This window comes from Fusarium vanettenii (assembly GCF_000151355.1).
Source record: "Fusarium vanettenii 77-13-4 chromosome 4 genomic scaffold NECHAsca_3_chr4_2_0, whole genome shotgun sequence".
In the NCBI taxonomy this organism is placed as follows: domain Eukaryota; kingdom Fungi; phylum Ascomycota; class Sordariomycetes; order Hypocreales; family Nectriaceae; genus Fusarium; species Fusarium vanettenii.
In genome coordinates, this window is record NW_003315879.1 from 1,952,456 (window position 1) to 1,978,276 (window position 25,821).

A 25,821-nucleotide genomic window follows, 5' to 3' on the forward strand; every position below is an offset into this window, starting at 1 on the left:
TCTTGCTTGGGCTTGTTGCAAGTAATAGACATTCCCATTGAGGAGCAGATGTTTTGACACACCAACTTGACCACCTACCTTTGTGAAGAATATTGATAGCTATGCTTTGCCTCAGTGCAAGGGCAGGTGAATATCTAAAAGATACTATATAGGGTCTACTCTACCTAGGTTAGGGCTTACTCTCCTTCCCCAAAATTATCATTATACCCATGACTACAATACAACATAGATGCTGAAAGTCAAGAGGATAGCCTCATCATCTCTGGACCAAACATCCAAGTTGGTTTGCGGAACGTTTGCTCCTGGTCAACATCGTCCCGGGCGAGCGGCATGAACACGGTTCACCTTGATAACCAGGCTGGCGGGTTTGGGTCATTATTAACTTGGGCGCTGACTGCGGCTCTCACAGAGTGGTATTCTCAGCGGGTATCCCTCAAACCGGCCGGTCCAGAGCATCAGGGAGCAGCTCAGATACGACCGTGTCCCTCGAGTCCGTGGGGTGGGAGAAACCCCAATAACACGACAAGGTCCAGTGCCAGTCAGAGCGCTGAGATTTGAGCTCTGCAGTACGGAGTAGGGGAGACGGGATCGATCTCAGAGGCGCCTCATTGTCTCCAGTTCCAACTCCAGACTGCAAGCCACGTGACGGTGAAGGTGGCATGGTGTCCCCAGTACCATGGCCCTGGTCATATGGGAACCGCAAGATAAGGGCATCCACTCAGGCGATGCTGTTGTTTCTGGGAAGCAGGGGGGGTTCCAAAGGCAAGTGAGTTGCAGAGGGCGACAGCAGCCCGGCGTTTCGGAACATGGGGGCACTCCGTTGCAGTCTAATGACTTTTTTTTTTTCCTTCCTTTTTCCTTCCCGGGGAGCGCTACCATGGCATGGCATGGCGTCAAGGAGATTGACGAACCTGTGGATGTTCAAGTTGATGTCATAACTTGGCATTCAACTCGTCGATACATACTCTGTACATACGTGTTAACGAGATCAAACAGAAGCAATGATGCGGCACAAGTGACCAGGATGCTTCTCCAAGGTTGGGCATGTTTGATAGCCCACTAGGGAAGTTGTTTGATGCGATTTCTCCGCTCCACTGGAGCGACCCAGGCGGGCTGAAATTGAGAGCGGGGGGGACGGCCGCTGGATTGAGGGCGCGCGACGTGCGTTACCTGCTTGCTTGCTTGCTTGCCGTGCCGGCCTCCTGCTTACCTCACGCAGTAGGGGAGGGACCCGGAGGATGAATGAGCAGTAGTGGTGGTTTATGTACATAGCATGTAGTAATTGGATTGATACCAGGGGACTCAAAGACAAGGGATCTTTGACCGACATCAGAGGGGATACGGGCCAGCAGCCAAGGACACGGGGCGGATGCGGCGAGGGTCCTGGTTTAGGCCATCTTGGTTGGGTTGCGTCCCTCTTGTGCTTGGACTGGTGGTGCCATGGGGCCTCTCGCCAGAGCTTGAGCGTTGTTGTTTCCGAGACAGCAGGGTCCAAGACAGACCTGCCCTGCCATTTGGTCGCGGGGTCGACGGACGAGGCTGCCAAGACATTGAGCCGTGTGTGTGGGCACGTCTAGCTTGGACGGATGGGTGCTATGACGGGTGCTGGTTGGTTCCTGTCAGATCGAAGGGCCAGTCGGTTTTAGCCTCATCGACATTGGGATGCTTCTTTGAGTCCTCGGTATCGTTGGTGGCTCGTCACTCACGGCAGGCAGGTGGGCAAGCTTCGATAACCTCTTCAAGGTGGCCCTTCAGGGGCTCACGCTATCGACGCATGGTGCCTGGACAAACTGGAACGAGTGAATAAGGCAAGGAATGAAGAAACCCTAAAGGTGGAATCGAGGTACGCCCGCCATGCACTCCAGAGGGTGTATTTCTGCGCCTCTAAGCCTGCCGTGGGCTCTAGATATGGCGGACAATGGCGGGCGTCCACTAAGGCTAGGTGACCTGCCCGATTCCGGATAGAGGCTTTGTCGATTTGCCCATCAGGGGCCAAGGCACACAATCAATCAACAACGACGGAATTCCATCCTTGCCGGCCCCGAAGGCAAGGTCAAGCCATCGGGAGCTGCTTCGGGGGCTGGCTGTGGAGGTTCGCGGGGCTCACGGAGGCGGCGTCGGCGCCGAGCCTGGAGACACCACCCAGATGGGAACAAGGCGGAATGAAGAGCTCCAGAGAAGGCAAGAAACGAAACGAAATTGGGGTGAGGATTTGGCGATATGGCAAAAAAGCCAGCCGAAGACGCGGTTTCGAAAAGTCGAGACCCCTGAAAAGGACGAGCGAGCATATCCTTACTTTGTGCAGAGCAGCATTCTAGGCGCGCAAGACTCTGCTCGGTGCCTATGTGGGGTGCAAAGTCAAAGTAATTAGGAGCTGCCCGTTTGGGAGAGATGTGATGCTGAGCCTCGGTTCGGAGGTTCGAGGTTGACAGGGTCAAGGTCCAGCGGAGCTGAGTAATGGATTGATCGAATTCTCCTTTCTCATCATCCTCAGTCTGGGGGTGGAGATGTTATAGCTTGAGGCTGCAGAGTTTCGGCTCTTGTACGCCATGGCAGACGAGAAAGCTCGTTACTAGAATGGGTGAGCTGTTCGCCCCGCGTTGTCATGGGTTGGGTACAGTTCATGACCTCGTCCTGCTCGTCTTTTGTTGCCCGTGGGTTCCCTCGAGAGGGTGACGGCAAGGTAGACAATCAGCTGGATCCCGGCAACGGCGTGCGCGCACTGGGTGGGCGGGACCACCCTGGCATTCACATCTCACAAAGCCCCCCTGGAAATCCAATTCTTTCATCATTCCCTCGTGTGTGCCGTGGGGCTGGCTGGAGGCTGGGAACCGCCTGTGACGATCAAAAGCCACTCCGGAGCCTCCAAGCACTTTGCCACTTTCGGCATTGCTTCTGGAAACCGGAAGGTTTGGAGTGTCAGCGATTCGCTGCTCGGGGGGTGGTTGCCAAAAAGCCGGGGAATTTGGATGAGCGTGGGGTATGGACGAGAAGATACTGTACGCCCAGGGTTCTCGTGCCGAGCTTGCATTGTGTGACGTGACGGAGAGGCACAAACTGCTGCGTATGTTGGTGTAGGTGCCAGGTCAGCCAGTTACGGCCTCCATTCTTGCCGGTGACTCTCGTGACTCCATTGGCAGCCATCCTATCCCCAAAGCGTAGCTCCCGCGTACCTCCTGGTTCTCCTGCTCCTCACAACCTCACCTAGAGGCGGGGAGAGTTTTGAGCCGGTGCGGTGCGGGGCAGCAAGCCTACTGCGGATGCGGACGGGGTTTGGAATGGGCATGGGAATGGAAGGGCGAGACAGAGTGTTGAAGAATGAAGGCGGATGAGGCTGGCTTTTCTGCTCCATCGAGAGACGCAGCTTGGACATTAGGGAGCAGCCTAGCCACTCGCAAAAGCCAGAATCTATATGCTGCTCTGGCTGACCCATCGATAATAGCCTGGGCAAGAATGACGACGTTGATGATGAATCTGGCGGTTGTGGGATGTGGATGGTTCAAGGTTGTAATTCGAAGCCAGTCGTTGGCTGGGTTAGGTTGTCTGCGGGCTGCACGGAAGGGCCTCCCCGGTGCAACCTCCTGCCTATCTACGGATTGGATACGTCTTTCCACTGCACTGCACAGCACAGCACAGCACAGCTTGCAGCTGGGACAGAGCTCGGGCATCCTCCAGGAGCGTCAACTCCACCGCTGGAGTAAGTTGACTTGCATGCTTGATGCTTGGACCGGTCTGCCAGCGCATTATATCTTGTATCGTGTCAAAATTGACCATCTACAAACTGGTTCGGCTCCCAGCAACTTGAAGCAACCACGCCGCAGGAACAATAGAGTGGTAGCCACAGTGCGCGTCTAGCCGTGATCAGACAGTGTGGAGACCATGCGGGTGCCCTCTCTCGAAGCCTTCTGCAGCTTCATGAACCGAACCCAAACCTTCGATTGGACAGTGTCCACAATGCACTGAGTACAGCAACCTGCACGCCAGGACCCAGCTGGTTGGTCGAGGCGATGGGTCGACGAGTCCTCTCTGACGGCATCACCACCACGGATCTGCCCGCTGAGCATGATCAGCCATTACTGTCAGTCCTGCGCCCTATCACCAACTGCCCGAGAGTGGCCCGGCAGTGATGCGTTGCCTCTGGGAGCTTGCACCGAGTACACTGTACAGCCGGACTGTGCTTCCTTCGAGAACGATTCTTGGTTCCCCTTTGCGTTGCAGCCCTCATGCGCCCCCGCCGGTCCCTTGTTCGATAATTGTGGGAACTGTGGCCAATTCCAGATTCTCGAAGACGGCCAGAAGAATCCAAGCCAAGCCAAGAAGCCCGCTTGGACCCCCTTTGTCCCCTCAGCGGGCTGGTACGCGTTATCTGATAGGCTCGACCAGCCCATCCCCGGTCCCGGCCATAGCGAGTGGAGCACGCCGTGGGTTCTAGCTTGGCTGCCTTGCTGCCTCGTGTCTCGTTGAACCAAGCACGTTCCCCCTTCTGTAACGACGATCCTCGACCACGCCCAAGAATGCCCTCCCTGGAACCTCGCGATAGGGGATCCCAAGGAACCCTTCCCATTGACTGCAGCCCTCCAACTCCACTGTTCTCTACTTTGACCTGTCTTTTTGGGTGCAGGTCGCCCCCCTGTATGCCATGTCAGCCCTCCCAAGGTCGACACAGGGATACCTTCGCCTGCAAGAGCAAGCAGACACAGACGCAGACGCGCCTTGAAGCTCCTGTCCTCAACTGAACCAGGCGCTGCGCCAACCACTGTGACCTTCTCCTCATCGTCTGGAGCTACTCCTCTTGTCAAGCCATCCAGCTTCCTCCCCCGCGCAACCGGCACCTATCTCACAGGAACACGCGGCGCATCCACAAGCCTTGTTCAAGCCTCGTCGCGCACCCCTCCATCGATGAACTGCTCATCACCTCTCTCCACTGTGTTCTATGTACACTACCAGTTGAATCACTCACCTCCAGCTCTCTGCTAAGCTAGGGGTCGCTTCTCTGTTTTCTTGTCCTGGTGATCGCTTCAATTCTGTCATCAAACAACCTGGGGATATCATGTCCCCTTGCTCCTGAAAAACGACACATCATTACTTCTACCGAGAAACACATCACCGCCAGGCAGTAACTAGTCGCTCCTCTCTCGGTTGCCTGAGCTGAGCTGAGCTGAGCAAAGCAAGCCTTTCTTTGTTCCTGCCTGAGCGTGATGGCGTCCATCCTCATCATCATCCTGTAACTGCCATCCATCTTTGCGCCTGGGCTTCCTCTCCGTCCGACCTCTTTTTTCTGCATCAATTTCCCCTTTCCTTGTTCCCACGTTACTTTTTCACCCTTCTTTCTTTTTCTTCTTCACAAGGCTGCGCCATCCATTGTTCTTGGGCACGTCTGCCCCGTAAAAACCCCTCTCAAGTCCCCTAAAGGCTGGGTCCCAGTCTCTGCTCGGGAAGTAAAAGTCACTTTTTTGACTCCTGCCCCCCCGGCTGGCTCTGAGACCTTTCCTTCTCCCTCACCCTCACCCTCTTCTCTGACTCTCGCGCGTTCCCTCCCTCCCTCCCTCTCTCCTCTCCTCCTCCTCCTCTCTCTCCAAAAAATCTTGTCTTAATCCGTTCCTTGGCCAATTCGACTCGTCGAGTCGACCCTCGATCCGGTCGCCTCTGACTCGCTGTCGATTCTCTTTCTCCACGCCCTCCCACGGCAGATACTCTAGGCCACTACTGTCAGAGTACTTGACTACCAGCGGCAGGCTTTGCCTCCCGTCTTCGCCTTTTCCCGGCCTCGCCTCGTCCGTCTTGCTTTCGAGTCCTCGTTGCCGCCCGCTGCAAGCCAAGCCAGGCGCTTCCTGTCGCATCCCGCATCTCAAACTCAACCCTCTCTCTCTCTTCGCGCACGCGCCGAAACATTCATTCTCTTTCCCATCTTCTCCTTCTCTGGACCCTTCTTTCTCTGGACTTCCTTTTTCCCCGTTCCAACCAGTTTTACCTCTGCTCCCACTGGTATTGTCGTCACGTCGCACCATCCATCCACAATCGCGACCACGCCCTGCTCCTCCGCTTGCAGCCACGCTCGCAGATCGTCTCTCTCCTCCCCCGGACCCGGTTACTTCGACCGTCGGTGCCCTTGTCCTGCTTGGGCTCTTCCCTCATCCTTCCCTAGCCCTTCTCCAACCAGGATCCGACACCTTCTGCTCGCCGCTAAGCAAGCACGTCGCCTGCTGCAGTGGTACCTCGAGGTAAGGCCCAGATACCTTCATGGCCCTGACACCATTGTCCCAGCGCACGCGTGCTCCATCTATCCTGCCACAACGATTCCAACCAAGCACCCTCACCCTCACTCACATCATCTTGCCCTTCTCCTTCTAGTAGCTTTCCTCATTCTGTCTTCCATCCCCTGGCCCTTGTTGGTCCATTCCATCTTGACCCATTCGTCTCCAACCCCGTGTGTCGACCATTTCTTCACTCAGCTTTTCGCCTCTCTACCTACCGCGCCATCATTTCCAGCAGATTTCGCCCTCTCTCTTTCTTCTCGCATCGCTCTTTGCCGAACCCACAACGTCGCCGCGACCTTTCTTTTTTCAACTCGCACCCAGCTGACATTTTTTCCTTTTCCGCCATCCAGTCTCGATTTTCATCCCAATTTGTTCGAGACCCTGTTGTCTGCCGACAGCTCCCGCCACTGCGACGCCAACCAAGGAACTCGTCCGACCCTTCCACACGAAAGCCGTCTCGCTGTACAACCAACCCGAGTACTCTAGGACGTCTTTGATTCATCGACGCTGCACACAGGCGCGTTTCGGTAATCGGTTCCTTTCCTCGTTTCTCTGCGACGGTTTCATCTATCCATCTCGTCGCATGTCTCGCGGCTCCTGAGTCGCATTGACCCAATCGCCTCGCGATCGCAACGCCCCTGAATCACGATCCCCGATAACCCTTCGGCGTTTCTGCTCGCAATCGACGTTAAACCACGGCTCGAATTCGTATATCACAGGACATTCAGTCCTTGGTGTTTCGTGAGGGTATTCATCTTCGCCCACTACAACATCTTGGTCCAATTTCTCAGCTGCCCGAAGGGCTACGGTGCTCCAGTCGCGAGACTGGTAGCTCTCCATGAGCAACATGGACCGCGCCGCTTGTCACGTTATCTATGTCAATCGCAACGTCTGCGAGGAGGGTTTGGTTCGCGCCATTGCTGACGACGGTGCATCCGACTGGGCGACTGATGAAGCTCGTCAAATCGTGCAGCCCCTTCTTAAGGCATTTGGCGATGGTGAGTTTGCCAGATAATGCCTGCTTGTGGTATGCTTTCCTTGCTAACACGCCGTCCAGTCAATGTCTGCGCCTCTGGGGGCGCTTGTTTGTCAAAGCTGTTCGAATTACAGGAAATATCTATAAACGGTCTGAAGCCGACACTCGTACTTCTCGACACTCCACACGATGAACCAGTTCACGATTATCGGAGAAGACCCCTGTCGCCCTCGCCTTCTTCCACTTCTTCCACGGAAGATGTCGATATTCACACCCCAGACGAAGATCTCTATGGTCTTGGTTTGCTACAAAAGATCATCACCGAAGCCCATTTGCGTGGCATGTCCAAGCTTATTGTCCCGATACCAGTCATCAGCAATCCACAGATCGAGCACCCATCTACGAATGGACAGATGACTGATGGCGCTGTGGAGCCCGTTGTTTCGCCTTTGGAGTCACTTGATGCAAACCGTCAACTCATCAGGAGATGCCTAGATCTTGGCGCTGTCGACGTCATCATCAGCCCTCTAAGCGTCAAGTGCATAACGAGTCTGGAGATCTGCGCTTATCGGGCCCACAGAGATGCTGCAAAGGAGCAACAGACCCTGCTGGAAATTAGGCAAGGTCGGAAACGATCCTGGGTTGGTGTGAACGAGGAGAAGCCGTTTGCCTATCTTCGGGAAGCCATGGTTTCGGGGCTGATGAACGGGATTTGCCGTTTGTCTACCAACGATGACCAGATCAATAATGCACACGTAGCCGTGTCTTCTGAACGACAAGCTGCCGTTGCTACTGCAGTCGGCAGTTGGCGTTTCTGTGCCCACTCACTCTCCGACGATGAGTTGCTGGTGGCAGCCATGGACATGTTCAGGCACGCCTTGTCCATGCCTGAACTCGAGCGATGGCGGCTACATGCAGGTACGTTTTACTATTTTTGTATTGATCACGGCCGGCCACATGCTAACCTCGACTCTAGACCAACTGATCAGCTTTCTCGTTGCCTGCCGTGCCGCGTATAATAATTTTGTTCCGTATCACAACTTTCGCCATGTTGTGGACGTCTTGCAGGCAACCTTCCATTTCTTGGTTCGCATCAACGCTCTACCGCCTTATCCTGCAGGTGCCGAGCCCAAGATTTCTGCGGCAAAATCACCGATGGCCGCGTTGATCACGCCTTTTGAGGCCTTGACGCTTCTCATCACTGCCATCGGTCACGATGTCGGCCACCCTGGTGTCAACAACGGGTTCCTTGTAACACTGAACGCCCCTCTAGCCCAGCTTTACAATGATCGTTCCGTATTGGAGTCGTTCCACTGCGCAGCTTATTCACAAATTCTTCGCCGATATTGGCCCGCGGCCTTCGAAGACAGCAAGATGCGTAATCTGATGATTGCCTCAATCCTGGCAACAGACATGGGCCTACACTTCGAATACATGAAGAAGCTTGGAGACGTACAAGAGCGTCTTCAAGTGGAGAACAGCACTGATGGCTGGAACGGCCGGCAGCTGCAGGAGGCCAAGACCTTGGCGTGCTCACTTCTCATCAAATGTGCCGACATCAGCAATGTGGTATGTTCATCCTCGGACTTGTCAATCTGGGCTTGAAAACTAATATGTCCTTTTAGGCGAGGAATCACGAGATAGCGTTGAAATGGACGTACATTCTCTCGGAGGAGTTCTCGCGGCAGGCGTCGATGGAAGGTGAACTGGGCATTCAATCATCGCTCATGTCACCGCCGAAGCAGGACATGACATCATTGGCCAAGAGCCAGCTTGGATTCATGAACCTCTTTGCCACCCCGCTATTCCAAGGAGTTGCCGACATCATGCCTGCTATGGATTATACCGTGGAGGAGCTCGAGATGAATAAGAGCTTGTTCGAGCTGAAGCTGCAGCAGGAAAAGGAGAAGGAGCCTTTGGATGACCCAGTTCGCAAGCGTCTTCTGAAGGAGGGCACGTTTTCGCCGAGGACTATGAGTTTTGCGGTACCACAAGAGGAGGGAAAGAGAGCGCCAGCGCCAGCGTCACTAATGGAGGTAGCGGACCGAAAGTCGGACTCGACTCCAGTGGGTAATGGAGATCTGCCAAAGCCCCGTGCGGAGGGAGAAGATCTATCGCCGGCTGACAGCCAAAGAACAATGGGTGCGTCGCCCGTGAGTGGCTCATTCGAGGAGTATCAGGAAATCAACGGCTCGACGTCATCATTTGACGCAGTCAGAGAGTTGGCGAACAGCGACCCGTTTCAAACACGAAGCAGGGGCGACAGCTATCCTGATGGCAAGTCAATGCCCTCGGCGAAGCAAAGATCGAGCGAGACAACTGAAGGAAGTGTTTCGGGGGCATGCTCGGGAGACTGGGCTTCCCAAGCGACGAGCGCAACAACGGGCAAGATGCCAATGTCACCAAGCACGCGGGGCACAAGTATTGTCAGCGGTGACTCGACGGAGCATCCAGTTGGCATTCCTACGATCAACGTCGATTCGGCGAGCTTGAAGGAGACATCGGGAGCGATGTACCACGACAACTCGGCGATGGATGACGAGACAAGATCCAACGCAAGCACAACAGGCGGAAGCATTGGCAAGGCCGAGGGCAAGTCATTGAAAAAGAAGACTAGCAGGTTCAGGATGAAGGACTTCCCATTCTTCAGGAGGCATAAGGGCACGAGCTCGCCATCGACGGCGGACACGACTGGGTGAAGAGGTATCACAGTACTCGTCAGCCAGGAGCGAAGATGAGATGTAACGAATCGCAAAAAAGGGGGGTCTCGAAATCCGACTCGAGGCAGACAAGAAGCTGGAGAGGCCCGAGGCAGGGCTATATAGGCTGATGCTGTCGGAGACGTGTGTGGCTATTCCACAATGGCCTTTTCTTTTCCAAGGACGTGTCAGTCAAGGCGGCTGCCCTAATGATTGCAGTATATACTTGTACAATAACTATGGGTGGAGAGTCTCGGCGAGTGAGCGAGCGAGCGGTTCGGTTCAGCCGGGTGCGCAGACGGCAGCTCAGGCCCAGAGCTTGCGAGGACGAAGAGGCATGGCATTCATCTTCTTCACTCAGGAAGCACCTTTATGGGAGCGGGAAAACCGGGACCGGGACCGGAGACCGCTACAGGCGTTGGCGCAGGGTCGGCAGGGTGACGAAAGGAAATGTATCAAAATCAGTCACGGCAGGATGGTTGTGGGACATGGTAGTTTTTTTTTTTCGCTTTGGTTGGGTTTGGTTGGGTATATGATATATGGAAGGGGGGGACGGATGTTGGTTTGTGGTGTTGTTTAGGTGTTGTTGGGTGATGGATGAGCAGGTTACATGGCTGTGAGGCTATGTACGGTTCCGCAAGCAGATGCCCTCGCAAGAGATGTCAGATTCAATGATGACGGCCCTTTGAAGCAGTTAGTTTTGCTAGTAGTGATTCTAAACTATGGTGCAAGTGATGGTGTATTGTGTGAGCCGGATATCTTGATACAACCAGAAAGGGGGGGATACACGTGCAAATCGTCAAATGGTAGTCAAAGTTGAGAGATCTGTTAGGGAAGGGCAATCATAAAGTAAAGATGACGTTTGTGATGTGAATATCATGCAGTGCCATAGTCACCTTGGGGACACAGTACTTGTCAATAGTGAATAGGTAGTCACTTGGACGTCAACCACATGAGACTTGGATACAATCCATGCCTCTTTTCTCATGCACGACTCCTCATCTGCGAACGCTGCTGATGCGGCTCCTCTAAACTTTCTGATCACGCACGGGATGATAATTCCCGAGGTGATGGGGATTGATGAAAGCCCATTGGTCAGAATTTCCGAGCTCTCGCGCGCCCTCCATGTATTGCTAACGACGCCCACTAGATGGTCGGCCGATGGGGAAATGTCATGGATTTGTGCAAGGTTGGATGGACGGGTAGCATTCTAGACTCGGGCTTTGTGGGTTCTGGATGTGTTCCAAGTACGTGGGGGGGGGTTTGTTGCAGTTTGTGTTTGTGGATGAGGGCAAGCAGGGTAGGTTAGGTTAGGTTGTTACGGTGAAGCCGTGATAATTTCTTCAGGCTCCCATGAAAACCTGACAATTTTGGCTTTTGCAGGTTGGGTAGAATCGCAATAATTCGGGAATAACAGGGTGTTTTAGAGTCACATTCAACAGCGTCACATGGAACATTTATCTCGGTGTTCCCTTAGAGTCAGTGCCTCGCTTGGGTTGCCAACGCCTGACTCAGTCAAACCCTATACTGTGCATTTTTAGAACATGTTCAGCCCCAAAGTGATGATTTGTAGTCTAAATATTTATTCTTTCCAAGTAAAAGATGTAATAAAGATGTACTTACTTCAGGTTAATAGCAATACTGCCTTGTAGACTGTTGGACGCCATAAAGTGTGCCCCAGGGGTCTACTCATGAATTCATCCCAACCTTTCACCTAGGTGGAGAAATGAGGCATAGAGACACGCAGAAATACCAATAGTAAGAGACAAATAGTTTCAGAAGCTCAAATTATCATTATTTTATATCATGATTTTCCATTTCTAGCCCAAAAACGCCCATTGTCTGTCTCCTCTCTACCATTTTAAACTCAACCAATGTGTACACAAATCCAAGTCGCTTTTTCTAATGCAGTCTATGATGCAATGTCAAAATGTCATCAAGTAATGTCGCCGTCATGCAGCCGCTTCTCAAAATTAAAGTGGTGCATTGTGGACTTAGTCCTGGATGGCAAAGGCTGCCCTGGCCGTCTTGCTGCTCCTCGCCAGGCGATCACCGTACCTGATGAAGACAAATGGAATGACTCCCATGGCTAGCGCGATAAAAGCCAGCACCGAGGGCGCCCAGTGGAGGCCCAAGTCGGCATACATGCTGTCGGCAGCGAGCGGGAGTAGAATGGCGCCGATGGAGCGTGTCATACTGGCTGCAGCCAGGGCAGATGCCGAGTATTGGAGAAAGACGTCCGTGAGATAGTTGATCATTCCCATGAACAGAAGCTGGAAGCCCAGACCGAAAAAGAGACCGCCCAGAGATGGGATGATAGGGTTCACGCTGGGCCAGACGGTCCAGCCAAGCCAGAATAGGGAGATGACCATGCTACAAGCCAACGAGTTAGTATCTCGTGCCATACAATATCGACTAGTTCGGGGTTGAGGAAAGGATGGACATACCAAGGAGAAGCGATGCAGGCAAGGGGCAGGCGGCGATAGATGTGGTTCTTGGTCCATTCCGCGCCGGCCTTGGTTTGGCTATCATGATACCAAGTAAAGATGTAGAAAACCACCAGAGACAGGATCGATCCAACAGCCACTGCAGGGGACAGGTTAGCGAGTTGTCTTAATGTGTAGAGCACAGCAGCGGGTTAACTTACAAGGCAGAAATGCAAGTCCGGCCATTCCTGGCGAAAGTTCGTAAAAGCCTGCTCAGCAGATTAACGTTAGGGATGCCCCGAGACTATATGAACCAAGTTTATGTATGCTTACCTTGAAAGACTCGGGGATACGCCTGGAACATGAGGTAGAAGACGGCGTACACGAGTGTGAGATATGCCGAAGTGGAGGCAAGGATGGGTTCCGTGAACAGAAGCTTCATGGGTCGTAGGAAGATCTTCCGGACGTCGAAAGGCTTCAATTCGGGAACCTGGCCCTCGCCCGACTTGCGGTTCTTCTTGAGTTGCTTGAGCGCCACCTTGTTCTGAAGGACTGGGGCGTACGTCTCCGGGAGTGTGAGGACGAGAGGCAATCCAGAAGCCGCCATCATGCCGGCGATCCAGAATGGCCAGCGCCACGAGATTGGAGAAGAGAAGCCCGAGACGATGGGGCCAACCAAGGGACCCAAGGTGGTGATGCCCATGTAAAGGGCCATAGCATTGCCTCGCACTGAGGGGTTGTCTAGGATGTCGGAGTACAGTCCGCCAATAACAGTCGTAGGAGCTGCCGCGTTGATTCCACAAAGAAGACGGAAGATGAGGAGGGCCGCGTAGTTGGGAGCACCTGATGATGCCAGCATAAAGACAAGATAACCTAGGTAGGTACCGATCAAGACAGGTCGACGACCGATGTACTCGCTGAGAGGGCCAAAGAGCAGAGGGCCGAGAACATATCCAACCATGTACAGAGAGTTGAGGAGGATGAGGTGAACGGGGTTGGTGACATTGAACTGCTCGGCGATGGCATCCAGAGCACCTGAAGGCATCGACGATCCAAAGTTGCCGTTGAATGTGCATGTGAAACCGGCGACGATGATGTGCAGTTTTCTCATCTTGAGCATGTCAGTATCGCCTAGTCTACACTTGTTTAACAATTAACTGACCGACGATAACTTGGTGGCATCCCAAGACTCGCTGTCGGACCAGCTCGACTCATCCGAAGAGTCTCCTCTCTCTTCAATGTCGACAACAGTGTGGTTGCGGGTGGCATCATCGCCAAAGCACCGAGTCTCGTCGGAACCCATGATGTTGAAACAATTGGCCAAGTAAAAGGTCAAATTGTGTGTTGATGTCTATTACAACTCGAGTCAACTGCTTTACGCCTGGGCAGGTTGTCGGCTCTTATATCCGTCTTCTCCCAAGCCATCTCCATTGCTGTGTTCCCACTGTGGGTAATTCACACAAAATTTTCTTGTCTCTTTCCCTTCTCCGACTTGTCACTGTTGGCTTGACTCAACTCATCGTGGACATTAGACCGGTCGCGAACTCTTGGTCTTCTGTCGTGTATAAGCCAGAGCCTTTCTCGCTCCGTCATTGGACAGTTTGGCCGAAGGCGTCAAGCCAGCGTCTGCGTCTCGGTTTTTATTTGACCCACAAACTCCCGAGTCCGAGCTGTCGGTTTTGATCCGTCATTGATACATCCACTTGACTCGGCCCATGTGATGCCTGTTGAACGATTCGATTCGGCCGAGCCTTTTTACCCCCAAATTCCTGTCGGGAGTTTTTGCGGCTTAGAAATCTCGACGGGAGGAAGGGCGCTGTCTTGTAAAAAAATTAAAAAAAATGTCACCAGAAGGGCCCGCCGAGCATCGGCATCCGGAGCCGGCCTCCAACGACTCCCGGCAACCTCGAACAGGACCTGCTCGACGAAGAACCAGTATGAAACCCCCTCCTTATATTGAATTGTTGCTTCTGTAGAGATGATTCATCTCTCCTCTTGTGTTGGTGTTTTGTCGTTTCTACTAGCCGTCAATGCATTAGGTTCCTTGTGCATAAGACTAACTGTTCATGTTGCTTTGCTCCAGATGGGAGAGCCTGTATTGTCTGCCATCAGCGAAAAGTTCGGTGCGATATCTTGGAAAAGGGCATACCTTGCTCAAACTGTCAGTCCCAGGACAGGTCAAACTGCCGGCTGTACGAGAAGAAGAAGACAAGGTCCACGCTGGCACGTATAAACCGGCCAACAAATATCCCCCTTCAGCCTCGTCACCGTGGCCAGCAGCCCGTAACAGCACCTGCAACACCCACTCCAACACCCCGGTGGCCCGGTATTTCGGCGGATGGCTCGACAGACCCTATTCCTCGACCGAGTTCATCGTCAGCCGACAACAGGGCCCGATATCATCACAACGACTCCCCTTCCACCATCCACGGTTCCGCCGCCGGAAACTGCGAGGATGAGCAGGCCACACGTAACCTAGCAGAGTTCATTGACCAAGATGAAGTAAGAGTGGGCGAGATCACTCGAGCCGCCCGCCTCTACTACATCGGCACTGAGTTCTCCAACCTCAACTACCTAGTTCGCCAACGAGCTCGACAGCCGGACCAGAATGTCGTGCACTTTGGAAGCCACCCGCTTGCTCGAAAGATACCTTCAGTGCCGCAGGAAGCACTCCAGTTGCCCCCAAAGGCACTGGCCGATGAGCTTGTCAGGGCCTACTTCACTCACGTGAATAGGGGGTTCCCTGTTGTCGATGAGGAAGAGTTCATGGCAAGATATAATGGAACAGACGCCTACAGGCAGATCTCTCTGCCCTTGTTCCACGCCGTCTGTCTTGTTGGTGCACATGTCCTGTCTTCCCATCGCGAGGACGTCAAGGCCATAAAGTTCGACTTTTTCCGGAGAGCAAAGCTGCTGTTCGATTGTCGCTTTGAGCAGCATCGCGAGTCCTATCTTCAGGTTGCCCTTCTCCTAACATGGCAGTGTGACAATCTTGAAGACATCGTCTCCAATTCTTGGCATTGGGTAGGTGTCGCTGCCCGAACGGCCATGGGCCTGGGCATGCACCGAGATGCAGCTCCGTCCAGCCTCAACACCATGGACAAGTCCCAGTGGGTTCGGCTCTGGTGGTCTGTCTTCCAGTTTGATGTCATGGTCTCAGCTTCCTATGGCCGACCACAGGCAATGTGAGTGTCCCAGCTCAGAGCCGTAATGCGTGTCTTCTAACAAAGTCAGAAACCTCGACGAGTCCGATGCGCCCATGCTGCATGAGAAGCACTTTGATGGTATCCCGTACGCAAACTGCGCATTCGCGATTCAACACACCCAGCTCTGCATAATCTTCTCCAAGGCCATGAAGGGGCGAGTGGCAATCCGAGCCTCGCCAGCTGATCGAGCTCAAGTGACGAAGCAGGCCGATGAAGAGTTGGCTCAGTTCATAACCCAGCTGCCAGAGAGTCTTCGCTTGTCGCTTCCAGAGCCAGATATCTGGCAGGCAACCCTTCACCTCTCTTATAATAACTTTTTGATCCTGCTGCATCGGCCACCGCCTCGCCAAGATCCAAAGCACTTCTCACCAGACACAGCTACCGATATGAGCATCTGCGGTGACGCCGTTGCAGCTATCAACTCGATTTTTGAGTCGCTCCGCTCAAGAGACCTCTTGTGTGATTTGTGGCTCCCAGCGGTTCATGTGCTCTTCACGGCCTTGCTGCATGTGGCCAGTGAACTCAACTCAGCCAATCCTCTCGTAGCTGCAAAGTCGTTGCGCATGTTTGAGTGCCTCGTAGTCACTCTGCGAGAGTTATCGCGTCACTGGCTGTATGCCGAGAGTCTGTTGCGCTTGTTCGAGGAACGAACCATGTGGAACAGGCCAAGGGCCAATCTTGACGGTTCTGCTGAGGCTTCAGTCGCAAGAGGGCTGCAGCGCTCAAACGAAGGTCCTCAAAACGACGGTCTAGAGCGCTTCTCCCTGCGCCCTGATCCTCTCGCCACTTCCAGTGGCATCCCCCAGAGTCCGGCTGGAGGTATTGCAGCCACAGGATTCCAAACATCTTCTAGGACCTCCGGTCTTGGTCATCGTGAACAACTTCCGGGCCAAGGCCTACCCCATGGACAGGCCGGTCCACCATATGCTTTCAATTATGACTTTGGGGGCGCAATGGCAGGACAAGGCGCAGGAAACACTTCCAGGGATATTGCGCAAGGGGGTATCCCGTACAGTGACGGTTTCATCGACAATGGGATGGATATGGCTGAGAGTGGCCAAGGTTTGGATCTTCTACCTGTGCCTTCAGCACTGGAGTTTCTTCTTGCGGGTATGGACGGTGAGTATGACTTTTGATCCAATGTTCGGGTGTAAGGAGGCTGGCTGCAACTTGCTGTTTCGCGAATACCACTAGGACTGGATGGATTGGGCGTACATCGAGATTAATCGAATATGAGTTGAATCAACTTGAACCGATCCTCCTTCAACCCGAGCGCTTTGCTTTGACCTTCCACTGATAACTCCTCGCCAAGGAGTATAGATTTTGCAAGATGGGAGTTTGGACTTGACGAGCTTTAGCAGCCCTGAGGGGCTCACCAATGAGGTTCTCAAACTCGATGTATTGCCCCTGAGAGATGCGTGAGTGACTGCTTATCTGCAACCGCCGGGTGGGAAGACGGGGTATGGGTACAGACCTTCCGCACGTCGACAAGCATACTTGGTGGAACATGAGCTTCGATAGGTTCCGTTGTGATCATTGCTTCTATAGCATCGTCTGGAATCTCTTGTCCGTAGGCGGCCGCCGCAGCCTGAATCTCCTTCATCGCAGGCCGAACGACATCGTCGACGAGTCCAGGGCAAAGTTGCATGTCGCCCGTATCAAGATTCGTCAAGGCACCAACTGGGTTATAGACAGCGTTGTAGAGAAGCTTTCGCCAGCGCGAAAAGGCAACATTGGAGTCGAAGTGACAGGTACAACGTCCTCCAGCGCTATACCGAGTGACGAAATCCCTTGCTCGATCAGCAGCGTCGCCCTCGTCGCGAAACGGACCAACGCGCAACTCGTCATGAAGTGTGTGTTCGATTGTCCCAGTGACAGGCTCCGAGGAGCCACAAATGCTGATACCCGAGAGGATGACGTTGTCGTGGAATGCTTCCAACAGGGGCACCTCGATATTGAGTCCATTCTGAAGCAACAAGATGGTAGAATGACCTGGAGTGACAGCAGGACGGATAAGGTCAGCGATGGATGGGCCAATGTCCGGCATGTTTTTGGTGGCACAAATGATGTAGTCAAAAGGCGCGACACCGGCTCGAGAGACATCAGGCACGGAGTTCAGGACTGTTGATTGAAGTCAGTAACAGAATGGATATAGTAGGAGATGGTCCACCATACTCTCAGTTGGTCGAAACCCACGAACTTTTCCGTGATCGACCGAGTTTATGGTGAAGCCAGACTCCTTAACAATTTGGTAGCTGGAGCGTAACACGGCTGTGACAGCAGCTCGTCCACCATATTCCAGGTTCAGGGCGGCCATGCAGCCAATACCGCCGCAGCCCACAAGCAGGATTCTAGCCTTGTCCATCGTGTGTGACTATGTCGATTCTAAGTCGAAGTGAATTTAGATTTCGAATTGACGAGTTTATGTTTGGGGAGACGCCTTATAGACGCTCGTTCATGTAGTCTTGAGAGGTGTAGTTGAGAGGGCGCAGGCCCGGGCCGGTTGCCGGTTCCGATAGCCATTCATAATGACTGATGCGGGATCGGCGAGACAAGGCCGGTGAATGCCGCCCATCTACCGGCAATGAGACGCTGTACAAAGCGAGGACTGTAAAGAATGAAGAAGCGGTTTAATGAAAGGGGATAATTGAGGGAAAGAATCGTTTGAAATCTGCGCATTCGCATTGGGTCTTGCCTGTTGGGCGTGCACCTGAGATATCAGGTTACAAGGACCAGGTTCAGCAATACGGCAGGTGAACCCGAGTGTCGCGCCTCCCGGGCAATCAACAGCGACTGGGTGAGAACAAGAGGAAGGTGTAGTTTATCAGTTGCATCTTATCAATAAGAGTCGGATTTGCGAAATAGGCAGTGCTTTCGATCTAATCGACAAAGCACTCTGAGGTCCTCTATTGACCCAATCCTACCTAGGTTGCGAGCTTCGCATAACTAGCTCTCCAGACCTCACGCAAGCAGCCTCGGTTGAATGATGCCTCTTCTCCCCTCAAAATGAGCATATAGAAAAGCAAATAAAGAATCTCTAGTAACTAAACTAACACAAAAGAGCCGTTAATATAACCGTGAAACATTTTTCCTTCCGAGGCCCTTGTCGTGTTTCAAGATCCCGGCGTAGGCTAGAAAAGGCGCCAACCACTATCCGTATCTACTAGACTCGACTTAAAGAATCCATTCTCAGTCATTGCCTTCTCCCATCTACTATCACGAGACAAATACAATTCTAGAGATGCCGAGGATCCATGATGCCAGCCCTACCAACAGCCTTTTCCTCTTCGGGAGTTTCCCCTCACTTTCTACTGGCTTTATTCGGAGTATGCTCTGTTTGCCTACCACACTAACACCCTGGCCCGTTGTTTAAGTGGCACAGACAATTTACATGGGCTAAGAGATCCTCTCCCTCAAAGCAAACAAGACCAGGGCAATCTTTTAAATGTCCTCGGCCTCCGAGCATCTCATGCCGTGATACCCCTCTTTTGTCTGTCTCTTTTCTTGTACTTGGGCGGGCTTTTATGTGAGAAGCCATGTAAGACAGTTACTCTCGAATTCCTCGTCACATCATCCATCACCTTGACCATGACTGTTCCACAACCCCATCTTCAGGCCCCCGTCGCCACGGCTCTACCGGAACTCCCACCAGATGACTTCTTCAGTCCAACTCAATGGAGTGTCTTCTTTGCTCTCATGGACGGGGCTGTCCCCTCCATCACCTCAAAGTCAGCCGCCACCGATGACCAAGGCCAGATCCAGCTCCCTGATGATGAGTTCGACGACACCGTCAACCGGGCTCTTGAGCCCCTCGCGGCTCCAGCCACTGGGGACAATATCCGCGCGTTCCTCGAGGATCGCCCAATCCTGGATCCCCGCTTCAAGGAGAACCTCCTGAGGACATTAGCCCTCAGCCCGCCGAGCCAGCAGAGGCGATTGGGTCGACTGTTGACTTTGATGGCGTGAGCCCAAACATCTAGACCCAGAAGCTGACAGCAAGCTGATCTGCTTTTATAGCACCCGCCCTGGTAGCTACTTCATAACTGGCTACTGGCAGCCCATATTCAACCAGCCAGCTTACGTCCGCGAAGCCATCCTCAAGTCTTGGGCCACATCAAGCCGTGACGTATGGAGGACCTTGGCAAAAATCTTTTCTACCCTGGCTCTCAAGTCCATTTGTCAGACTAACCCCATCTTTCGTCAGATATCCGGCTACTCGGATACGCCCAAGGATTGGCAGCCCAAACCAGGCTTTAAATACAGTTTTCTCCAGCTCGAGGCGGCCGACGACACTCATGTCATTGAGACGGACGTCGTCATCGTCGGCTCTGGCTGCGGCGGAGGTGTATCTGCCAAGAACCTCGCAGAAGCCGGTCACAGGGTCCTAGTCGTCGACAAGGCATATCACTTTGAGCCATCACATCTCCCCATGCCCCAGGATGCCGCGAGTACTCACCTCTTTGATAACGGTGGCTTCTACATCACTGACGACAACGGGTGCAATGTAGCGGCTGGCAGCACATGGGGTGGAGGAGGTACCGTCAACTGGAGCGTGTGTCTGAAGCCCCAGGATTTCGTGAGGAGGGAGTGGGCGGATTCGGGCCTTCCCTTCTTCACATCGAGCGCCTTCGACGAGTGTCTAGACCGCGTCTGGGAGTTTCAGGGAGCGGGCACTGATAGTATCCGTCACAATCACCGTAACCGTGTCCTCCTCAGCGGTTCCGAGAAGCTTGGATGGACTGCACATCCAGCACCCCAGAACACGGCTGACAAGGAGCATTATTGTGGCCAGTGTCACTTGGGCTGCGGCCTAGCCGAAAAGCGAGGGCCTGCTACGAGCTGGTTGCCAGATGCTGCAAACGCCGGTGCTCGGTTCATGGAGGGATTCCAGGTGGACAAGGTACTGTTTGGTCCAGACGGGCAGAGCGCCACGGGCGTCGAGGGAGAATGGGTATCGAGGGATACTGGTAAAGGTGACAGTGACAGAGTGAAGCGGCGAGTAGTGGTCAAGGCCAAGAAGGTGATCCTTGCGGCAGGCTCATTATGGAGTCCGGTGGTGTTGATGAAGAGCGGGATTAATGTAAGTCTTTTGGTCAGAACTGAGTCAGGGGGCTTCGACTAACCCATCCAGAACCAACACCTGGGAGCTAATCTACACCTCCATCCTTGCAACTTCGTCTCAGCAGTGTACAGGGAGGAGGTGCGGCCCTGGGAGGGGGGCATCATCACCAGCTATTCACCCCAGTTTGACAATGTCGACGGGAGTGGGTATGGGGTGAAGCTGGAGACTACATGCATGGTGGTAAGTATCAAGCCACGGCAGCCAATGTCATCAAACTTGAGTCTGACATCGTCAAGCCTTATACAATGCTCTCTATGGTGCCTTGGCGCGGTGGTCTGGAAGTCAAACTCCAGTTAGCCAAATATCGCCACATGAATGGATGGATCTCGATAACCCGAGACCGCGACGCTGGCAGGGTCTACCCCGACCCGACGACAGGCAGACCTCGGATAGACTACACTCCCTCCGACTATGATCGAGCCCACACGCTCCAAGGGGTAGAGGCCTTGGCCAAGATCTGCCATGTCACGGGGGCGACCGAAATCCGCCCTCTCCTACCAGGCCTCGAGCCCTTCATCCGCACTGGGGAGCCCCCATCAGAACATGCCATCGAGGGGAACGGCCCAGTGGCCGACCCCGAGACCAGCGACCCGGAGTTTGCCGCCTGGTTACGTCGAGTCCGCGAGGTCGGCAACAAGCCGCCAGCAGCGTCCTGGTCGTCGGCCCATCAGATGGGCACGTGCCGGATGAGCGCAAGCAAGGACGATGGCGTAGTGGACGATAGGGGCCGGGTCTGGGGCACTGAGAACCTGTACTTGGCGGACGGCAGCGTGTTTCCCAGCGCGAGTGGCGTGAATCCCATGATCACCGTCATGGCCATTGCGGATTGGATATCCCGCGGGGTGGACGCAGACCTGAGGGCGTGAGGAGCCTGGGAGCCTGGGCTGTGTTTACTACTGGTATGGAGAGAGATGCTTCTGTGGTTGTGTGTAATAGTATGGTCATCCTATCAGCAACGGGAGGCAGTCTGACCGACGTAGGATAGGTATGCAGGGAGCTTTCCAAGAGTCATCCTCCACGGAGTGCATGAACCACGTGAGCCAAGCCCCTGAAGTCGGCATGCTTGGACAATGGAGTGACGTCTGGTCGCAACTTGATTCTTATCACAACATGCGTCCGCCATCGGCAGGTCAGGTCGTCGATTCGTCATCCTTCCCCGCGAAACAGGTCGGAGACGGTCCAGATCCGAGTCATATTCCAGTGAGAGACGAGCGGGGACAGTCTATCAGGGATACTTTGAAACTCTCAAGACCGTCATGTGGCCAGCGGCCGCCGAGCGAGTTGCGCAGGAGAGGCGAGTCAAGGTCCCGCAACCTCGGGGACTTTGCGATCCGTACCTCTGGAATTCCATGTGCTAAATTTGGCAAGAATACCGAAAATATTATCCTGCGTGGCGAGCTTCTGAATAAGCTATCGATATTTCGAGAACTAGTCGTAACCCGAGGGAGCGGTTGCTGGTGCCACGTTTTCGAGATAGTCTTTGAAACTGCCAAAGTGAGGCTCTCCCCATTGTCTTGAGGTTCGCTTGCACAGTAGCGTAGGCCTCCCGAGTGGGGCGGCGCCACATATGGCGAGGCACAGCCACGGACGCCGCACCGACCGAGCATGGTGGAGGTCGGAGGATCTGCAGCCACGCCCGACTCTACTGCCGCGCCGAGGTCGGTACGGTAGGTACCTGTTGTGCGGGCAGGATCAGCAAGGCAGGTCGCATTAGCTGGCTGCTGGCCTACGGTAGGGGAGGGGGATTTCAGCTGTTCAAGGGGCACAAGTGATGCAGGAGCAAGGATCGAGGGTTTTGTGTTTTGGCTTCTTCTGGCGTTGCCGGAGCCCGATGGCTTTTGAGTCACCTACCTCAGGCAGGTAGATGTCCGATGCAGTCAGTTCAGAGTTGAACCAACGCTCTGGCCTGGACCCAGGATGAGACGGGACGGCACGGAGATTTGATATCACAAATGAGTGAGACTGGGTTTTCCGGGGCAGGACTGTACTTGCGGGCATAGACGTTTGGAACTTGTCACTGAGCTGAGACTTGGATGGCTAGGGAAGTTTGAATATTCGGCTTGCTATACACCACCACCAATTCCAATTCGACGACGTTGGCCAAGGAGCCCGCTTGGCTTACTTCCGAAGACAAACCTGCAGCATGCATTCCATGCTAGTGCACTATCCACTCCGAGGCTCTTTTCCAGCCCTGCGTTTTTGTCCCTTGGATGATGCAGACGAAGCACAGAAACCAGAGCCTGGGGCTCCCGACCCTCCGGACGGATTTCCTAATCAGGAGACAAGCGCCGGGCGCCACAGTGATGTCACCGCCACAGGCGGTCCGTCCGGCGGCTCTGGTGGGTCTGGTTTCCCTTGCCTTTCGCCGCTCTTTCTCGGGTCCGTGCCGGGCCGTTTGGTTTTGAGGAATTCAATGTCCAGATACGACTTCATAGTCGACGCCTTTGAGTTTGAATTTATTTTTGGCACGGGTTGCACTCGGATCTTGAAGATTCTTTCCAGGCTTGGGGATATGGCGTAGATCTACAGAACATCTATCGTTACATTCAAGTCTTGGCGACTTATTGGCTACCCTATAGTTTTGCATCCTTGACGAGGGGAACTCCTCATGGAGGCGGAGGTGAGATTCCGTTGTGATGATAATGCAATTTTGGGTCTTGTGACCGTATGATGCCATGGTAATTGGAATTTGGATTTCTGCGAGGGTAACTACAGGATCTGGTGCGGTGTGATAGGCAACTTCTCTTCAGCATGACTGCCTGCAGGCAGTTTTCTGACAATGCATGAATGTCACTGACTCACAACTCCAACTTTCACATTGCGCAGTGCATCTAGCAAGCCGTGTCTCAAGTCCCGTGACTGACAATCGACGTCATGGCGGCATGGGAAGAGACCCATTGCTGGCCCAGGTCATAGCTGACATGGCCCCAGACGGCGGCTAGAACGATGCGGTGAAACCTGGGGTTTCGCAGTCACACGGAAGAAAAAAAAGACAAAGGCTGCGAAATTCGGAGTGGACTACCCTCTCATGTGACATCCAATATGACGAAAGACACAGAATTCCGTGACTGCAGCATACAGGACTTGTAACAATATGGGGAACGGAAGCGGAGGCTCCGTTCCCACTGGGCGGCCCTGTGCATGCATATGTATCTTGCTGCAGCATCAACGGAAAGGCAGAATCACATAGTACTACTGTAGATGAGAGAGATCGCGGGACTGCGAGATCGTAATCGCATGGAGAGCGACACACAGACAGCGGCAACTGACGGACTGGCCGATTCCTGGGGCCCAAAAATAGGAAGATACGTACCAGCTGAGCCACAGTCAAGTGCGTCCCTCCATCTGCACCTTCCCTGTAGCCCTCCCCTAGTCCCACGCCGGGGCGCCTGTGTAGCCTCTACCGTTCCTGGACCCTTTGCCTCTCGTCTCCAACGTTGCAGCTTTTCGCACACTACAACCGTCCAGTCCTGGCGTGAGTATCAGTACCTTTGAAGTGTGAGTGATCTTGGGGGACGCACGTGCATGTGCAATCCTTTTCTCCTTGCCCTAGACCGGCCGAGCGATCAGTGGACCCAGCCAGCCATCTCCGCTCTCTGGTGGTGGTTGTCTGTCGAGGACGGGACAGACGCACGCACGCACGCTCGCTGCGAGCCATTGACGACGATATCGAGTAATCGACCTCTTCCACGCGTCTCAGAGCGCGTCGCGCATATCCAGTGCAACAACACTGACTTTTGCTTGACCCATTGCCCTGGGTCGCTGATATTAACAGACGTCCTGAGCCGGCCCATTGGTTACTGAACCATGCGGCCGTAGATTGCGACGATGCTGAGGCTTCCAGAACGGTACCACGAGGTCTAACAAGAGGAGCAAAAGGGACGGTTGGCTTGCGGGGGGCCCCCCTTGCTGGGAGGTCCAAGAGCAGAAGCCAGATAGCAGGGTTCATGTCGATATCCTTCAAAGATCCTTCTCGCTTTGGAATGCATCGAACCTCCGTTGCGGATCGGCCTGAAGCTTTGACCCGCGACGCAACATCCTCAGGCGCCTCCTGAAGACAGTTCGGCTCTTGTCAAAGTCGCTCATCTTCCCCTTTGGGCTTGGTTTGTCCGTGACTCCATGGCCCTTTGCCTGGTCTCACCAACTCTCTTCGTCTCAACCCGTCTATGGGCAATGATTGGAGGTTGCGATGAAAGCCGAGAAATGCCCCGCACCCTGATTGGCTCACGTCAACTCTGCCTGCACCAATCAGAGGCTGTAAGCGCACTTTGGAGAGAGCCTCACCTCACATCTTACACTAGCATGGATGGCTCTTCTCGTACCAGGACATCGACGGGCTCTTGTTGCTCTCCAGTCTTTTGGGATCCCCCCTCTTTCTCCTGGTCTAGCCCCCGTTCGCTTTCCTTTTCCTCATGCCCCCATTCCTAGCTCGGGTGGCCCAGGGCTCCTGGACAAGTTGTCTTCCCCCCTTTCCGGCATTGAACACTCTCGATTCATGGATCCTGTCCCGCAGACTTGGACATCCTGAATCAATGGGACAGTCTGTATGACCAACCATATCGTGAGGATCACGTTTCCCCCTAAAAGACGAGACGGGAACGACGGGAGCGACCGCGATGATATGGATCCCGAGCCGTTTGTAAGGCAGAGGCCCCTTGATACTCCTGACGGTGGGAGGAAAAGGGCTGGAAACCAGCATCAGGGTTGCTCCACCGGGGCTAGGGACCATGAGGTCGCTTCGGCGTCTACAAGAGAAGAATTCTCTCAAAAATGAGGGCATGCCCATCCAGTATCAAAACTCAACGGTGGGGGATGGGGGCATCCCGCCTCCCATGGCGTCTTTGTTGGGGACTAAACCAACCGCACATGCAGCTGTCTCAATGAGCTGGGCACCTCTTGCGTCTGGTAGTGCAGGTGCTATCTGTATGCGCATGCAGGTCATCCCATAACCTGCTCTTGGACAAAGCGTCCGACGCATCCCATTGACAGGACTCTGACGGGCCTTATTATTACTTCATCTCGCCAGCTGAGGGATCCTGGAGCTTCAGCTCGCCCCAGAATCAGAGCTGACGGGCCACGGACAAGGTCAGTATTGAGCATGATGGGCGATCTCGCCGAGTGTTTTCGATAAGGGT

The 25,821-nt window shown here is 53.9% G+C and overlaps 5 protein-coding genes across 5 annotated transcripts; 3 read left to right on the forward strand and 2 right to left on the reverse strand.

The window, feature by feature from the left end:
• Positions 1-6,387: 6,387 nt before the first annotated feature.
• NECHADRAFT_100117 (uncharacterized protein) lies at positions 6,388-10,649 on the forward strand. Its single transcript, XM_003051709.1, has 4 exons — positions 6,388-7,255; positions 7,315-8,151; positions 8,210-8,802; positions 8,859-10,649. The coding sequence occupies exons 1-4, from the start codon at positions 7,096-7,098 to the stop codon at positions 9,930-9,932; spliced, it is 2,664 nt and encodes an 887-aa protein (XP_003051755.1). The 5' UTR covers positions 6,388-7,095; the 3' UTR covers positions 9,933-10,649.
• A 1,277-nt stretch (positions 10,650-11,926) lies between these two features.
• Positions 11,927-13,661, reverse strand: NECHADRAFT_92774 (uncharacterized protein; the record flags this gene model as incomplete). The annotated part of the gene is made up of 5 exons (XM_003052152.1): positions 11,927-12,305; positions 12,380-12,518; positions 12,580-12,627; positions 12,692-13,469; positions 13,521-13,661. The coding sequence occupies 5 exons, from the start codon at positions 13,659-13,661 to the stop codon at positions 11,927-11,929; spliced, it is 1,485 nt and encodes a 494-aa protein (XP_003052198.1).
• A 905-nt stretch (positions 13,662-14,566) lies between these two features.
• Positions 14,567-16,700, forward strand: NECHADRAFT_38354 (uncharacterized protein; the record flags this gene model as incomplete). Its single annotated transcript, XM_003051710.1, has 3 exons — positions 14,567-15,543; positions 15,593-16,371; positions 16,459-16,700. Coding segments are annotated over 3 exons (1,998 nt in total), but the record flags the coding sequence as incomplete, so codon positions are not given.
• A 127-nt stretch (positions 16,701-16,827) lies between these two features.
• On the reverse strand, positions 16,828-17,929 carry NECHADRAFT_92775 (uncharacterized protein; the record flags this gene model as incomplete). Its single annotated transcript, XM_003052153.1, has 3 exons — positions 16,828-16,971; positions 17,039-17,685; positions 17,740-17,929. The coding sequence occupies 3 exons, from the start codon at positions 17,927-17,929 to the stop codon at positions 16,828-16,830; spliced, it is 981 nt and encodes a 326-aa protein (XP_003052199.1).
• Positions 17,930-19,152: 1,223 nt separating this feature from the next.
• On the forward strand, positions 19,153-21,552 carry NECHADRAFT_37686 (uncharacterized protein; the record flags this gene model as incomplete). Its single annotated transcript, XM_003051711.1, has 4 exons — positions 19,153-19,526; positions 19,582-20,644; positions 20,696-20,866; positions 20,923-21,552. The coding sequence occupies 4 exons, from the start codon at positions 19,153-19,155 to the stop codon at positions 21,550-21,552; spliced, it is 2,238 nt and encodes a 745-aa protein (XP_003051757.1).
• Between the last annotated feature and the right edge of the window lie 4,269 nt (positions 21,553-25,821).